At 36.4% G+C, this 18,723-nt stretch overlaps 1 protein-coding gene and 1 non-coding gene across 2 annotated transcripts; both read right to left on the bottom strand.

Annotated features, from left to right (window-relative positions):
- Window positions 1-2,739: 2,739 nt before the first annotated feature.
- Window positions 2,740-3,690, bottom strand: LOC122913628 (olfactory receptor 4P4-like). The gene has a single exon (XM_044260282.1). The coding sequence runs from the start codon at window positions 3,688-3,690 to the stop codon at window positions 2,740-2,742; it is 951 nt and encodes a 316-aa protein (XP_044116217.1).
- A 3,970-nt stretch (window positions 3,691-7,660) lies between these two features.
- LOC122914710 lies at window positions 7,661-7,804 on the bottom strand. The gene has a single exon (XR_006385823.1). It is a non-coding gene; the product is annotated as a U4 spliceosomal RNA (small nuclear RNA).
- Window positions 7,805-18,723: the final 10,919 nt, after the last annotated feature.

Raw genomic sequence — 18,723 nt, forward strand, 5'->3', positions numbered from 1 at the left:
AGAACTTCCCTATGACCCTGCAATTGCATTCCTGGGTATTTACCCCAAAGATACAGATGTAGGGAAAAGAAGGGCCATCTGTACCCCAATATTTATAGCAGCAATGGTCAGTCACCAAACTGTGGAAAGAACTAAGATGCCCTTCAACGGACGAATGGATAAGGAAGATGTGGTCCATATACACTATGTAGTATTATGCCTCCATCAGAAAGGACGAATATCCAACTTTTGTAGCAACATGGACGGGACTGGAAGAGATTATGCTGAGTGAAATCAGTCAAGCAGAGAGAGTCAATTATCATATGGTTTCACTTATTTGTGGAGCATAACAAATAGCATGGAGGACATGGGGAGTTAGAGAGGAGAAGGGAGTTGGGGGAAATTGGAAGGGGAGGTGAACCATGAGAGACTATGGATTCTAAAAAACAATCTGAAATGTTTGAAGTGGCAGGGGCGGGGGGAGGTTGGGGTACCAGGTGGTGGGTATTATAGAGGGCATGGATTGCATGGAGCACCGGGTGTGGTGCAAAAATAATGAATACTGTTATGCTGAAAATAAATAAATTTTTTAAAAAGAGGCCTTTAAAATGAATTTATTACATAAATATCTGAGCTTCTACCTCATTTTCAGAGACAGCTTTCTTTGATCCCACTAAGTAGTAAAACAGGTAGAACATGCCTGGGAGAAAATGTTTACTCTCACAACAGTTTTGCTTCTTTGTGTATAACTTCTGAGACAATCTGCCCACTCCCTCTCTGTTCTAACAGTTCCGGTGAGTTTCACCATCTTCATTATTTTTTTCTGCTCTTTATACCTGTTTGGATGGTACCCCCAGACTGACTGCAGCTCTTGCATTTTACTTACATATTCTAAAACACTTTCCATGCTTTTACCATATTCCTTTAAATAAAATCTTGATACCTAACATCTTCTCTATAGTGACATTTGCTGTGTTTCTTAAGCAACCTTTCTTTGAATCCTATCAAGCATGCAAAAAGGCCTTTCCTACATTTTTTTTCCTGTGGAGAATCTTTTTCAGATGTCTTCTTCCTTCCACTTACAAGCTTTGATATATCTGCCCATAACATAGTGTATAATTTTAATCAATAAACTTTATTTTTTTAAAGCACCTTTAGGTTCACAACAAAACTGAGCAGAAAGTACAAAGATTTCCCATAATACTCCTGTCCCCACACACAGACAACCTCTCCCACCAGAGTAATACATCCATTTCCATCAAAGGAACCTACACTCACATGTCATTATCTCCCCAAATATTCTTTTCATTAGGCTTCACACTTGATGTAATACATTTTATGGGTTTCAATATATATAAAGACATGTATCCACAACTGTACTAACATACAGGTGCTTCTTGCTCTAAAAATCCTCTGAGCTCTGTCTATTCATTCTACCCTCCACACCGACCTTTGGCAAACACTGATTTCAATGTCTCCATTGTTTTGCCTTTTCCAGGATTCATATTGTTGCAATCACATAATAGGTAGCCTTTTCTAATTGGTTTCTTACACTTAGTCATACACATTTAAGTTTCCTACGTATCATGTCATGCTTGATAGTTCATTTGGTTTTAGCTCCGAATAACAATGCATTGACCAGAAAATCACAATTTATTTATTTGTTCACCAATGGAGACCTCTTGGTTGCTTCTAACGTTTGACAGTTATAAATAAAACAGCTATAAACATCCATATGCAACCAAAATATGCTTGAAAAAATGACATATGGCTTGCTTTTAGTGTTAGACCATGTCTTAATCTGTCTTTTGCTGGGCTTTTGTTTCCACTTACTTATCAGTTTTTACTTTATCAATTTTATTTTTTAGTCCCTTAAGATTTGGGAAAATGTTTTATATTCTGTTAAAAAGGTGCAATAGGAAGCAATTATGATTTTACCATCCTCAATTATTGGTTCTTAGTCTCTCTTGACTCTTAGTCTCTCTATTTTTAATATTAATTCAGGAGAATTAACACCAGGAGCCACTTTAATAGAGGTTTGAAAGAAAGAAAAAAGAAAGAAAGATAGGAAGAAAGAAAGGAAAGAAAGAAAGAAAGAGAAAGAAAGAAAGAAAGAAAAAGATTAAGCTGGTTCTATACAGATTTTTTTTTATTGCACAGCTGATTTCTGAATGCCACTACTGGAACAAGTGAATGTTCTATCATAAAGGTGCTCATGATGATTGGTATTGTATGTAAGTAAGGAATTGTAGAACACTAATGAAAAACCAATTGTTGCACTGTATGTTGGCTAATGGAACATGATGATAAAAAATAAGTAAGAAAAATAAGGTCATGGTTTTAATTTTAGATTTAAACTTCATCACTAGTGCAGAACGTGTATCACTATGTGGACTGGCATATAAGTCCAGGATGTTTATTAGAATTATCATTAAAATTGTTTTGACTTGATAATTTATTGATCAAATAGTGTTGCCTTGTTTGCTTTGGACCAGAGAGTTTTGTTTGTTGGTTTTGTTTGTTTGTTTATTTGTTTGTTTCCTGCAAATGACCCTATCCACATCTCATGAATACTCCATAAAATTAAGTTTTCAGTTAATTCTGGTATGGGGGAGTTAGGATTCATTTAGCTATTGCATTGTTTCTTTCTAGTACCACTTTCTTTCATGCATTTCATTCATGACAGTGATGGAATATAAAGACCATGAAATATTTCTTACCTCTCTTAGTCACATGAAGCCCGTTTTTATATAAATGTGTTTAGTTATATGTTTCTTCACTATTCTTAATATTTGAAAATAATGTTTGACACCAAACTTTTCTCATGGCACTTTTCATCTCTGTATTTCTCAGCGTATAGATTAAGGGATTGAACATAGGAGCAACGATGGTATAAAATAGAGCAAATATTTTGTCCTCAGGGAAAGTGGTTGGAGGTCGAAGGTAGACAAAGATTGAAGGCCCAAAAAATAAGCTGACCACAGTGATATGAGACCCACAGGTGGAGAGGGCTTTGCGTCTTCCCTCAGCTGAATGATGTCTTAGACTAAATAAAATAATGACATAAGAAACAAACAAGACAACAAAGGTAACTAAGGTGACCATACCTGAATTGGCAACCACAAGGATCCCAGTGATGTAGGTGTCAGTGCAGGCAACTTTCAGCAGAGGGAAGATATCACAAAAGTAGTGATCGATTTCATTAGGACCACAAAAGGGCAACTGGATTGCCATCAATAATTGAGGAAAAGAATGGAGAGCCCCACCAGCCCACGCAGCCAAGACTAGGAGATGGCACCTTGTCCTGTCCATGATAATCACATAGTGGAGAGGTTTGCAGATGGCAACATAGCGATCAAAGGCCATTACTGTGAGGATAAAGACCTCAATACTCCCAAAGAAGTGCACAGCAAAAACCTGGAACATGCAATTACCATAAGAGATGGTTTTTGTTCCCCTTAGTAAGTCACCAATGAATTTGGGTGTGACGGTAGAGGTGTAGCAGATGTCCATAGAGGATAAGTGGCTGAGGAAGTAGTACATGGGTTGGTGAAAAAGAGGGCTGCATCGAATGGAGACAAGGATCAGAAGGTTTCCTGCCAACAGGGCAACGTAACAGAATAAGAAGAGCACACAGCAAAATATTTGCATGTTCTGGTCATATGAAAGTCCTAAAAGTATGAATTCTGAGATGTTTCTCTGCTTCTCCATATACTTGAGTTTGCTCTATGTTACACACAAATGAGTTATATATCTGAAGGAAATAAACAGAAATTTGATATAAACTTAACATTATGAACACAATGATATACAATTTACAAAAACTAGATTGTCATGAATATCACATTAGTATAATCATTCCGGATTTCTTTCATCAGGCTGTTTTATTTTATTGTTTTAATTCTATAGAAGTATTGAGGAATAATTTTATAATGGGAATAATGGGAAAAATCATGTATGTTACTCAGTTTTACTGGTAATGATTTCTAAATATTTAAAAAAAGATGTGGTCCATATACATGATGGAGTATTATGCCTCCATCAGAAAGGATGAATACCCAACTTTTGTAGCAACATGGACGGGACTGGAAGAGATTATGCTGAGTGAAATAAGTCAAGCAGAGAGAGTCAATTATCATATGGTTTCACTTATTTGTGGAGCATAACAAATAGCATGGAGGACATGGGGAGTTAGAGAGGAGAAGGGAGTTGGGGTAAATTGGAAGGGGAGGTGAACCATGAGAGACTATGGACTCTAAAAAACAATCTGAGGGTTTTGAAGTGGCGGTGGAGGGAGGTTGGGGTACCACGGTATTATAGAGGGCATGGATTGCATGGAGCACTGGGTGTGGTGAAAAAATAATGAATACTGTTATGCCAAAAATAAATAAAAAATAAATTTAAAAAAATACTTGATAGAATTCATAGTGAAGGTATCTGGGCCTAGGTCTTTCTTTTTTGAGAAGTTTTCAATTACTATTTGAATTTCTTTCTATAGGCTTATTCATGTTTAAAATACTAAATATCAATAGTTTATAACTCTCAGTGTGTCTATTTTATGTAACTTGTCCAATTATTTGACAAAGTTTATAATATCCCTTAAATTTATATAGAATCAATAAAGATTTCTCCTGTTTTGAAAAGAAATAAATGATGTTTTGGAAATTAAAAGCCATTCATTATTATGAATTAGATTATTTAGGTAAAAAAAGAGGATTTTTAAAAATTGTCCCAAGTCAAAAAATGTTTTGCTGCCTATATCTTAAATCTGTGTGGCTAACACATGAGGTCAGCTTTCCTATTTTCACCATTTTCTGTTCAAATTCCGTGGATTATCTGGCAGGGAGTCCTTGAGAAATGGACATGTATCAGCCTGAATAGCTAATGGTTAATTTGTATATAACACCCTCTTTTTTTGCTATGTGACCAAACATTGCGAATGGATCACGCTAAACCAATGAATTCATTGTTAATTTAAAAAAAGCGAAGAACAGTGGAAAAGTATATGGAAAATAATGAGCTACAGAGTATTCAGCAGTTAATCTTAGCTAAAGACTATTGAAAAGCTTTACGGAGATTGAATTCATTGACCTTCCTACTCATTGCAAGTGATGCCGAAACTTTGTTAATAAGGTGGAAATATCGTTAATTTTCAGATACAGTTATGGGTCTAAAACAATTTGGTTTTAAAAGAATTCTTATACAAGAAAACTGCAAACAACATAAAAGCAGAATTCATGGGACTCATCTGAATCTTTGATTTTAAAAAGAAGAAACTCAGATCAAGAGATCTAAGAATTTTTTCAAGATGGGGAAATTATACACTGTGAATGATGAGACACAAAAATCTTGATTTCCCCCTCAATTTTGAATGAATTTTATGGGAGAGAGCTGAGAGGGATGATGATGAGAGTCATGAAGAAAACATGAAAAGTTTATTCTGAGCTCTCATCTGAGTAGAAAACTACATACAAGATAAGATGATGGATGGATACCCATTCTGTCTTCCTGAATATTTATGGAAATAAAGATATATGGACTATTTAACATTAATGTTGTCTGGAATTTTCTCATCCTAAAACATTTCAAATAATTTTCCTTCAGTTTTACCAACATGTAAATAGCTTAAATAAAGATTCTTCCTTGTTTCTATACCATCATTGGCATTGAATCCATAATAGTGCTACTTATCCTTCTCACCCTGTAACCTGAGGGGTCATTACACATGATCTGGGCAGGGAGAAGATGTAAATGGGTAAAAGAAAATAATTCTTGTCATAGAAACAAGATTTTGATGGGAGAGATAGTATGGACCCCTCTTAGGTAGAAACTGAAGTCACAGTTGACACATAAAAAACATCAGGCAACCACTGAACCAGTGGTTAGAAGAGCACAGCACAGGAAGAGGGAGAAACATTGAGGTGTCTAAAGGAAACTGACCAGTGCCATCCTTGAGTGAATTCCGTCATCTCTCTGAACTTCATTTTACTCCTTTTACAATGAAGATATCCTTACAAAATTTAGAATTTTAATGAGGAATACATGAGGTAATATGAAAAAGCCAGAAATGTGTGTGGTTCAAAACTGTCATTTTCCTTTTATAGTCTTTACTTTCTTTTTTTTTTTTTTTTTTTTTTTTGAGCTGAACTGAATATTTTTTTCCAATTTATTTATTTTCAGAAAAACATTATTCATTATTTTTTCACCACACCCAGTGCTCCATGCAAGCCGTGCCCTCTATAATACCCACCACCTGGTACCCCAACCTCCCACCCCCCCGCCACTTCAAACCCCTCAGATTGTTTTTCAGAGTCCATAGTCTCTCATCGTTCACCTTCCCTTCCAATTTACCCAAATTCCCTTCTCCTCTCTAACACCCCTTGTCCTCCATGCTATTTGTTATGCTCCACAAATAAGTGAAACCATATGATAATTGACTCTCTCTGCTTGACTTATTTCACTCAGCATAATCTCTTCCAGTCCCGTCCATGTTGCTACAAAAGTTGGGTATTCGTCCTTTCTGATGGAGGCATAATACTCCACAGTGTATATGGACCACATCTTCCTTATCCATTCATCCATTGAAGGGCATCTTGTCTTTATTTTCTGAGTGATTCCTTTAGGACCACAGACTGTCATGTGTACACACACCCACAATCAATGGGAAAATGAAGGAAATAAGAACATTCATAACAGGGATTTAGCAAATGTGATCATGGGAAACTCCAATTTAAAATATGTTACAGAAACTCTTTTAATGTCATCAATAATTGGTTATCTTAGCATGTTTTTAACACTGATCACTAATCTAATAATTTCTTCTCTAAAAAAGGCACTCAAATGATTATTTATTTTTTGCATTATTGAATAAAATTATGTGTATCTTTTGGATTATGCTGTTCATAAAAGAGTAGAAGCTCCCTTTATATATAATTGAAACACTTGGAAGCTAAAGACCACCCTGCTTAAGAATGTTTGTGGAACATAATCAATAACATGGAGGATATGGGGAAAAGGAGAGGAGAAGGGAGTTGAGGGATATTGGAGGGGGAGATGAACCATGAGAGACTGTGGACTCTAAAAAACAATCTGAGGGTTTTGAAGGGGTGGGAGGTGGGAAGTTGGGTGAACCCAGTGGTGGGTATTATGGAGGGCACGTATTGCATGGAGCACTGGGTTTGGTGCATAAACAATGAATTCAGGTACACTGAAAATAAATTAAAACAATAAAAAATTAAAAAAAGAATGTTTAGATCAACCAGGAAATCAAAGAAGAACTTAAAGAATTCATGAAAACCAATGAGAATGAAGATACTTTGGTCCAAAACCTATGGGATATAGCAAAGGTGTTTTAAGGGGGAAATACCTAGGCATCCAAGCCTCACTCAGAAAAAAATGCAAAAATCCAGTATACACCAGCTCTCTTTTCACCTTAAGCAACTGGTAAATCAACAATGAATTAAGCCAACCCCCCACACAAAAAGGGAAATAATCAAGATTTGAACAGAGGTCAATGAGATAGAAACTAGATTTATAGTAGAACACATCAGTGAAACTAGAAACTGTTTTTTGAAGGAATCAATAAGATCGATAAACCACTGGCCAAATGAAGAAAAAAGAGAGAGGACCCAAATTAATAAAATTATGAATGTAAAGGGAGAGATCACAACTAACATCAAGGAAATAGAAACAATCATCAGAAATTATTATCAATACTTATATGCCAATAAGTTAAGCAATCTAGAAGAAATGAAAAGTTTTCAATTAGCAATAATTGCGCCTCGGATAAACCTCATTGGCTACGATACTGCCACTGTGAATGCATACCTGGAAAACTATAAACTTCCAAAACAGAAACAGGAAGAAACTGAAAACCTGAATAGACCAATATCTAGTAACTAGATTGAAGCAGTGATCAAAAATCTCCCAAAAAACAAGATGCCACGACCTAGAAGCTTTTACATGTAGATAGAAGTTTCTACCACAATTTCAAACTTTCAGTGCAACAGAATCTTCATGCATCAGAAAGTAAAAACACTTAGTGTAACAGAATGCAGGACCCTCAGGTGAAACTAGTCTATTTTAGGATGGCAGATGTTCTGAAATAGAAGAAAGTTTTCATTTTTGTACATATTCAAGCTTAAACTAGCCTGTTTCAAAATAGTTATATGGAAGACTGCCTGTATTCAAGATCTGCGGTCACAATGAAATTCAGTACCAACTTAAATATGGTTTATCTATTTCTACTATTTTGCTCTCCCCAAAAGGGAATTGGGTTTATAAATAATGTGCCATTAGTCTAAAGTATGGTAAAACACTTCTGTAGTAATTAAATTGTCATATGCTGCAAAAGAAGTTATAAGCTTTAGAATGAAATTACATAGAATACATATAAAGAACACACAAGCAGCCTAGCACATGTGTGGTGGGACCCTTCCCAAACCAAAGTGACAAGGGTAATTCACTAACCATAAGGTCTGAGTGGCTGTCTGGTTAGATTTGGGGCTGCATCAGGAAGCATTCCGTCTGCACATACTCACTCTGCCAGTTTGTGTCTAGTACCAAAACCTGGAGTCAAATGCAGAGAGTTACAGTCCCAGAATTCAAACACATCTGGATGGATTCTCTGCAAATATTTGGACAATCTCAACACATCCTAAGACTTCTACAGTTTATAAGGTTAGTGGCCTTCCAATATTCACTAAGTCTTAGTGATGCAAGAAGTGGATCTTCATCCCTCAGGGAAGTAGCCTGGGAATTTCAAAAGTTGATTTAGCTGCTTAATAATAGTTCAGAAGAGGGGCACCTGGGTGGCTTAGTCAGTTAAGCCTCTACCTTCAGCTCAGGTCATGATCTCAGGGTCCTGGGATTGAGTCCCACATGGGGCTCTCTGCTCAGCAGGGAATCTGCTTTCCCCCCCTTACCCTCTCCCCATCCCCACTGCTTATGCTCACTTGCTCTCTCTCTCAAGTAAAGAAAATAAAATATTAAATAATAATAATAATAGTTCAGAAGAAAAAGTGAGAAAAGTATTTTTATATTCCTACAAATGCTTACACAGTTTTGAGTTCCTCGGAAAGATCCATTTATATTATGCCTATCATTGAACACAATTTGACTCAGAGGAACAGAATAAAACTTAATGGGTAATGATAGGAATTAATAGGTCTGTGAAATCTTTCTGTAATTATTTTCCCAAAGGCATTTCTAGACAGGTCATGGTCCAAGTGTTGCAAATTCACCAACAACAGTAACGTGCTTGATGATCTTGGGTTTAAACTTTCCACATTTGCCTAACTGGAAAAGAAAAAAAAAAATTGACTCTTTTTCCCTAAAGGTGAAAAGGCTGTAGTGTGACTGTCATCTGCTCTTCCAGCTTTGGAGTAGGAAGGAAATTGTAGCCTATAGTAGTATCAGGTTTGGGTTCAGGAACTCTAAGATGAAGCAGTAGAGGAAACACAAAAGATGACCACATAGAGTCTTTTTTTCTTTTTTTTTTTTTTGAAATTTTCAAGATCTTTGGTGTGCATGGTAGGTAGATAAATAAAATCAATGACTTCTGATACCATAATTAGAATGACCTCATTATTGATTAAGGGCCTGTTGGAAAATGGGAGACAAGAAAAGAAAGGAATAAAGAACTCTCTCTCATTATGTGGGAGAGAGGAAAAGCAAAAATTTTAAGGGAAAATCAGAAGAAGGAAACAAAGTAGAGCAAAGATTTTTTTTTAATTTTTATCTTTTACATTAAAAAATACAACTTATTCAGGAACTTAAAAAATGTAATCGCTCTATTCGATTACTTAGAAGCAATTATTTATGTATATTTTACAGATGCATTTGGTCAATATTTAGTGTTTTTCAGAGAGGATGATATATATTCTGCTTTATTGTGTCTCCACAATAAAACTGACAATATAATGAAAGATATATTGTTGTTTACAGTGGTTTACCCTCACACAGTACTTTCCAGTCTTCTTTTAAATTTTAAATTCAATTAGCCATGGTATAGTACATCATTAGTTCTTGATGTAATATTCAATGATTCATTAGTTGAATGTAACACCAAGTGCTCATCACATCATGTGCCTTCTTAACGTGTTTCTCATCTCATTTGTTCTCTGCTCACTGACTATTCACAGGTGATTTAGACTCAGCCTCATCTGCCTGATGATAAGCTGACCACAGTGATATGAGACCCACAAGTGGAGAGGGCTTTGTGTCTTCCCTCAGCTGAGTGATGTCTTAGACTAAATTAAAAAATGACATAAGAAAGAAACAAGGCAACAAAGGTAACTAAGGTGACCATACCTGAACTGGCAACCACAGGGATCCCAGTGATGTAGATATCAATGCAGACAACTCTCAGCAGAGGGAAAATATCACAAAAGTAGTGATTGATTTCATTAGGACCACAAAATGGTAATTGGATTGCCATCAATAATTGAGGAAAATAATGGAGAGCCCTACCAGCCCAAGCAGCCAAGGAGATGGCACCTTGTCCTGTCCATGATAATCACATAGTGGAGAGGCAACATAGCAATCAAAGGCCATGACTATGAGAATAAAGAACTCAATACTCCCAAAGAAGTGCATGGCAAATAGTTGCAATATGTAATTACTATAGGAGATGAATATTGTCTCCCCTAGTAGGTCACCGATGAATTTAGATGTGACAGTAGAGGCATAGCAGATGTCCATAGAAGATAAGTGGCTGAGGAAGTAGTACATGAGTTGGTGAAAAGAGGACTCCATCAAATGGAAACAAGGATCAGTTTTCCTGCCAACAGTTCAACAAAACATAACAGAGTAAGAAGAGGGGATGTAATATTGACAGACATTGAATTGTATCAATGTAATGGAAAGTTATAAAATATTGCAAAACTTGAAGAGAGAAATACACGTATTCAATCAACATACCTATAGATTAAAATTTATTTTATACATATAAACTTATTTTAATTAAAATTTAATATATATACATATGTGTGTAAATATATGTAAATGTGTATATATATATTTACATATATATATATATATATATATATAAGCTTTTTAAATTTGAAAGTAATGTTTGTTTAGTATATGTCGGTTGGATTTTTACTTACTAGGTGATGATCTCTTTAGATAAATTTTATTTTCTCTGAGTAAAAGGTGGCATCTGGTGTTTTCAATACAGTCAAAATAAGTGCTTAATTTTTTTACAAAAGATTAATGAATTTCACCATGAAAGCAGCCATGTAAGTCCTGGTTCTGGGACTTTCCTATTTCCCTTATAAAGAAAAGCTTTCTCTCTTGATTTTTGAAACTAAAAGGAAATAATATCATCATTAGAATTTATGTTGAGGGGCACCTGGGTGGCTCAGTGGGTTAAGCCTCTGCCTTTGGCTCAGGTCATGATCCCAGGGTCCTGGGATCGAGCCCCAAATCGGGCTCTCTGCTCTGTAGGGAGCCTGCCTCCTCCTCTCTCTCTGCCTGCCTCTTTGCCTACTTGTGATCTCTGTCAGATAAATAAAGAAAAAAATATAAAAAAAAAAAAAAAAAGAATTTATGTTGAAAAATACTTTTGTTTGTTTCCTACCCAAAAGTTTTATATTCATTGGTTTTAGTGTTGGAAATATATACAAGTGTTCTTTTTAATCTCCAGGGATCATTTAAAGTACGTGACCTGGGAGAATATAACCCCAAACCTCCCTCTCACTCTTTTTACGGGATGAGACATTTCCCAAAAGAAAGTTGGCCAATGTGTAGCTGAACAAGGCTTAGTTCCTTTTCAGTCTTAAAAAAAATACCTATGCCATAGTTAGTAAGTTTTTATACCCTGAGGAGTTGGAGCACAAACTAAGAGTTCACTTCCATTTATTATTGATAGGCCATAAACCATGCTGATGGTTGATGAAACAGATTCTGAGGAACAGTATGGAACAGTGTCTCAGCAGAGATTAAACTGGAAAATGCCAAAGACACCTAAGGCCAGCTTTTGAAGTCCGTTTTAGCACAGAATAAATGAATTGAACAGTGGGTGGCAAACTTCTTTGTGCAACTTCATACCCCAATGGTCCTACTTCTTCCTCCAGCCCCCACATTGGCATCTGGTGTCACACACTTAATGCTGCAAGCTGGTGTATATTTATGCATTTCCTCCTACAAATACTACAATGAGGATTTTGTTCAATAAAATGAAGAAAATGTTCCCCAAAAGAAATAAGATGTATTTGTAATCCAGGCAAACCAATTACAAAGAGATATACAGTGGTAAACATGGTTAAAATAGCTAGAAAGGGGCACATAACTGAGGGAAGCTAGAGTAGCACATGATAATACCATTGACCCTTAAACAGCATGGGCTATTCAAGGTGAGTTGTGTTACATGTGGAATTTTTTCAATAAATACAGTAAAGTACTTTATAAACTAGTACTAGCTAGTTTCCTAATAGCTAGTTTATTTGTTATAAAAATACAGTATATAACACACATATCATGTACAACTTACAAAAATATGTGTTGATCAACTGCTCATGTAATTGGTAAGGCTTCCAGTCAACAGTTGACAATTGGTAGTTAAGTTTGGGGCAAGGCTCAAAAGTTATACATGCCCTTAATCCCCCCATTGTTCAAGGATCAACTGTAGATTATGAAAGGTACAACTGAGAGACTTTCTGACCTGAGTGAACACTATGAACAAAGACTTGAGGCAGACTGAGAATGTCTGGAAATGATGTGTCAGTTATGATCAGGACCAGATAAGGACAGCATGCAGACTCATTTTGGAGAGAAGTGAGGAATTTGGTTCTTATGAGGGAAACCATAGTCTAAGTAACATTGGAGACCATAGAGCTAGTTATCTCTCTATGCAGGAAAAATAATATTTGCTATATGGAAAAACACATAAGTTAGTAATTTGAGAGAAAACTCTTATAATGCTAGTCTATAAATGTATTGACCTTATGTTTCAAAGAACATTTTTCCTATTTTCCGCACAAAAAAACTACTGATTTTCCACAAACAACATTGATGTGTTGGGATTTACAATGACTGTAGAGCTTGAATGGTGTGTGGACGAGACACAGTTATAAGGATTGTGAAGCAACTTCCTTCTGTTGGTTGGTGTTGGTAAGCTAACATAAAGGATAAGGTAGTTACTACTTGTTCTACACAAGTTCAGGTAAACCAACAGGATGAGAGATTTTCTGTTGCAGTACAGTCTCCAGAAGCCCAGACACAGACCCTGATAAAAATGAAGTCATGGGGGATGGCCTGGCTGGCTCAGTTGGTTAAGCCACTGCCTTCAGCTTGGGTCATGATACCGGGGTCTTGGGATCGAGTCCCATGTCGGGCTCCTTGCTCAGCGAGAAGACTGCTTCTCTCTCTGCTTCTGCCTGAAGCTCTTCCTGAAGCTCTGGATTGATAAATAATTCAATTGATAAATAATTCAATTATTGAATTCATTGAATTCAATAATTCAATGAATTATTATGTATAATTCAACATAATTATGTATAATTCAACATAATACATAATTGTTAAATATATATTATGTATTATGATCAACAACAGAGACTTCAGTCTTCAAAGAAATTATTCTTGAAGAGGAGAGAGGGAGAAAGGGAGGGAGGTGGGGTATGGATTATTCTGGTAGTGGGTATTAAGAAGGGCATGTATTGCATGGAGCACTGGGTGTGATGCATAAACAATGAATCTTGGTGCACTGAAAAAAAAAATGTTTGTAAGATGCTGATAGACTTACAGAAATTAAATGGATGGCAACTTCGGAGGAAAAACAAATATATATATATATACACCCATAATATTACATCAGGGCTATAACACTGCAGAAGTACTGAATCACTTCTTAGGGCTGATTTAATGTTAAAACCTGTTTAACTATTAGGTCCTGTTTAGCCAGAGCAACTCCATATTTCTTAGGTAGCCAGATTGTTGTTTATATCCACGGACTTCATTCTGGAAATAAACGCCCCAGTAGGTCCTGTTATCGATTCCGGGTATCGATTCCAGGAGTAAACGCCTTAATATAAGAAGCCACGTACCTTGGGTCTGCGGTTATGTCCTATAAAACCAGCCTGTGAGATCAGGACGGGGTTGCTCTCTTCAGAGGTGGCCCTGCCTGATCAGTCTGACTTCTAATGCTTGGCATAGAATATAGCTTCACATAACTTTCACTTTGTCTCAGTCTCATTCCTGATAATGAACCCCAAGATTCTGGAGGCTCGTCTGGGATCAAATGATGAGCCTTGACCCATCATCAGAATTTCTGGGAAAAGCCTCCGGAAGTAAGATCTCGACACCCCATCCTTTGAGATCCTGCCTGTCTGTCTGTCTGGTTGTGGAGCTCCAGATTATAGCCCACCAGGGAGAAACTGGATGCAGTATTGCTCCCCAGGGCTGGAATAGATGTTGGGATGCCCCATCCCTCCTCTGGTAGATCTCCAGGATGTTTGAGTCCTCCTAAGTTATCAAGGGACCTTCCAAGGGGTTCAAGTTCCCCTAGGCGGTCACTGGGGTTTCGAGTCCCCCTAGGTGGTCATCAGGGGTTCGAGTTCCCCTGGGCAGTCAGGGGACCAAGTAAATCCCCACCAGCGGCAGGTTGTATGTTTTTGAGTTAGGATTACATCTTGTGCACCCTTAGACTTGATATCTTGTTGAGAAAGTGCCGCTGGGTCTGCAGTTGTCTTTGTCTTGTCTTTTTGTTGTCTGTTGTGTTGTTTGTTGTATTTTAAAAAAAAATGGAGCAAGCAGAGAATAGGGGACCTGTGACACCCCTAAGGCTTGTTCTCCAGCATTTCAAGGATTTTCAAGGTAAAACCACCCAGTTGGGTGACAATGTTTACCCAGGAAAACTCTCTAAAACTGGGAATCCTTTCTCTGCCTTCTGGCAGCACTTTGTTCTTCTGACTCTCCCTTCTGGTTCTGCACCAACTTGGGTGTGGCCTGCATAACTGGCCTCTTCTAGACCATCCTCAGTGCTTCCTGAACCATGGCTCCTTCTCTCTTCACTGTCAAGGAGCAAGAAGAGCAGCCCCTGGAACTAATATCCCCCCACTCCAGATCTTCCCACCCGTGTCTAAGGTAAACATTAAAAGTGGAGTGGGTCCAGGTAACATAATCAGTATTTGAACTAAGTTAAGTTTGTTGGTTTAATTAAGATAGACATGTCTTTAAAGTTAACAGCAGTAAACATGAAATTTTAATCAAAGTTTACTAAAGGTCAGATAAGCTCATGTTATTTGTTAAAATCTGTTAGCATAGAAATAACTGAACTGATGATTGTCTGTCTCAAAGTTTTAATGTGTAATTGTTAAAGTAGATTTCAACGTCTTTTGTAAACTGAAACTTTAAAGTTTTGCTTGGATGATAAATGTAATTAAATTTGTTGGACATCAAGGTCTTAACCAAATGGGATAAAATGCTAAAGCATTGGTTGCTGGAATTAGGTTTGTGCTTTTGAAATCTGTTGGTAAACATGTTTTGTGCTTAAATGATTCATAAATTTGCCTTCTAAAAATTCTGTTGTAACAGTTCACAGTTGGTTAATATTTAATCTTCATTAGAGATTGAGATGTTTCTAAGAAAATGTAAATGGTTTTCTCTTTGCCTGCTCAGAATTGTAAATGAGATCTCTGATTCATAAGGCTTTCCCTTGATATGCTAAGTTACTCAGGAAGTGTTGCTAAACCAATGATAAACCTTGGGTTGCATTTGGGTAAATTCTCAAACTACTCTAGAGGTTATATACATTTCCTAAAGTTTTAATATTTTGATAAGGTCATCACTTGATATTTAACAATATCTGTTCTTAGTTTTTGTCACTGGTAATTGTTTTAATTCTCTTGTAACATGAATTCTGCCTTAAAGGAAATTCATATGGGATACTTTCAAGACAAATACAGGTCTTTGATATATTAAAATCCTGAAAGTGAAATGGGTAAAAATTTCCAGAAATAAGAGTTACTTTCAAACTAAACTAGAATTAGTAACATGGAACTAGATGAACTGAAGGATTGTAATGTTATGTCTCTTAATGTTTTGTCTTATTTTAAACAATTGCTGGTTCTGTAATGTTTACTCTTCCAGACTAGGGGAAATTTTTCTTAAGTTATCTGTAACTTACAGAAATGTAAAAGTATTCACTTGTAAACAAATCAAGGAATTCAACTTTTCTCTCTATCTGAACCCTCTGAAACTCAAAAGGTCAGAGTAAGTATTCTTTCTTCCATGACAATCAGTCATTTGCACAAGTTCAATAAGAATATATTCTTCTTATAACAGGACACCATTGGAAACACTGGATATTTTACCAAGGCTTTGACTGGAATGTCATATTTGAAAAAGACTCAGATATGACCAGACAGCTTAAAAGAACTAAATTTGACTTTATAAAACCTGGAGCCATACAGTCCCTTGAAACTGTTGGCCTGATACCATGCTTACAGAGTTCCCAGCAGCCTCACCAGGTGAGTAAAGAACGTAACTTCCTGGCAGGTGCAGGAACATGAGGATATATTGGGGACCTCATGAAGAGGAATTCACGCAAATTGACAGGTATTGCAGGCATATCTGATGACAATTACTTGGCTTGGCTTCTGGCCTAGAGAGGCCTTTGCAAGTTCAACTTAGAGATTCCTTATAAAAATTTCCAGCAAAACGGATTCTAAATGATCTATATAATCACTCACTGTTCTAGCTGAGCTTATGTAAATAATTAGGCCAAGTTTGTTAAAACTGGACTTGTTTTTCAAATAAATTAGTCCTGATTTAGCTATCTCTGGAAATGAGGGTTATTTTAGAGAGAAAAAATTTGTTTCAGTAACACACCTTTATGGATATTAAGTTCTAGATTTTGTTGTCTTTAAATGTTTGTTTACCTAAGCTAGACAACTTGAGGTAAACTTCAAAGAAGTTGAAAATCACATCTGCTATTGTGAAGGCGTTTACTCCTGGAATCACCATCCAGACCCACACTAGAAAATACTGGAGTGTTTATTCCCGGAATGAAGTTTTTAGATATAAACAACAAGATGGCTACCCAGGTAAAATGGAGTCATTCTGGCTAAGCAGGGCCTAAGAGTTAAACAGTTTTTAACATTAAATCAACCGTAACATCACTCATGTAATAACTCTCATGAGATAAATGACAACAGCCTCAACCCATCTATGACCTTATAAAACTGTGGGCTTTTATAACCACATATGCACTGGCCACTGTAAGATGCCTGTGGGAGATTGTCCCTCAGGTCCTTCTTGTGCTTTTAATTCAAGGTATTCCCACTAACACTTTCCTGAATGCTTCTTTTGTATGGAAGATCCACAGGAGAGTCAGGGACATTCCACATGTGTTTGCTATTTTATAGCACAGGCACAGAAATTAAAATAAAAACAACACAGCCTGAAGGATCACCATGACATTCCAAAGAGATTTAAAATTTCGCAGAAGTGAGCATCCTGATTACTATGTATGTATGTGTGCATGTGTATAATGTAATATATGTTTATATATTAATGTATGTATATATACATAAATATGTATGTTTAAATTGGGAGGAAATAACTGGGATACTTAACAATTTATTTTACATAAAAATTTGATCTTATTGAATCCTTATCTTTACGTTTACATTCTTCTGGAATAAATTTTCTTGTTGATTATTTTTAAGAGCGGTCATTCAAGATATTCAAGATAGAATCTCGATAATTTGAGGGCAAATGGAAGGTTTAAAGCTTTTATTTATGAGAGGGTATTTAAGCAAAATGAATAAAGTATGAGCTTCCAAACCACATTGAAAATGTTTAGATACAGACTGCCCCCTCGTACTTGTGTAACCTTGGGTTCAAATTTCTTTATTTGCAAAACAAGGGCAATAGTACAACAATTTGCCTCATCAGGTCATAGCTTACTCAAAATAGTTGTTAATGAAAAGCATTTACTAAAGTGCCTAGAATATATTATTACTTACCATTTGGGTTTTAAACATTTTAGTATAAATGCGTCACATAATTGAGCCCATAAGTTTCAAGTTCGCATTTTTTTTTCTTTATTATAGATGTGATAAAGTTAATTTTACTATTTGACAGAGAGAGACACAGCGAGAGAGGGAACACAAGCAGGGGGAGTGGGAGAGGGAGGAGAGAGCCCCAGGACTCTGGGTCATGACCTGAGCCAAAGGCAGATGCTTAAGGACTGAGCCACCCAGGTGCCCTGGATGTAATAAATAGTTTTAAAAAGCCAGAAGAATCAGGACATCTGGGTGGCTCAGTCAGTTCAGGATCTGACTCTTACTTTCCATGCAACTCACAATCTCGGGGTCTTGAAATCAAGCCCGGGCAGGCTCTGCATTCAGTGTGGAGTCTGCTTAAGAATATCCTTCTCTTCTCTCTCTGCGCCGTTCCCTGCCTCTGCTTGCTTGTTCTCCCTCTCTCCCTCTCTCTAAAATAAATAAATGAATGAATGAATAAATATTTTTAAAAAGCCAGAAAAATCGTGTCAAATTGTCCTTGATGGATTTTTACACTATCCATAGATTCTCATGTCCTCAGGCATAATTTCCACTTCCAAATAAGTCTGTAGTTAACGTATGTATACAAAGAATTCCTCATGGACTTTTCTCAAGTGATTTAAAGTCCAAGGAGCCGTTCTTGAGAGAAATTCTTTAAATTAAAAAAAAAAATATGTAAAAATGTGGACTCTAAATTTACTCTAAAAGCCCTGTTAATACATATATACAGAGT

The sequence above is a fragment of the Neovison vison genome, chromosome 7 (assembly GCF_020171115.1).
Source record: "Neovison vison isolate M4711 chromosome 7, ASM_NN_V1, whole genome shotgun sequence".
In the NCBI taxonomy this organism is placed as follows: domain Eukaryota; kingdom Metazoa; phylum Chordata; class Mammalia; order Carnivora; family Mustelidae; genus Neogale; species Neogale vison.

Bases quoted from the DNA above. Each gene is read 5' to 3' on its own strand.
- LOC122913628 (XM_044260282.1), bottom strand. From the start codon at position 3,690: ATGGAGAAGCAGAGAAACATCTCAGAATTCATACTTTTAGGACTTTCA.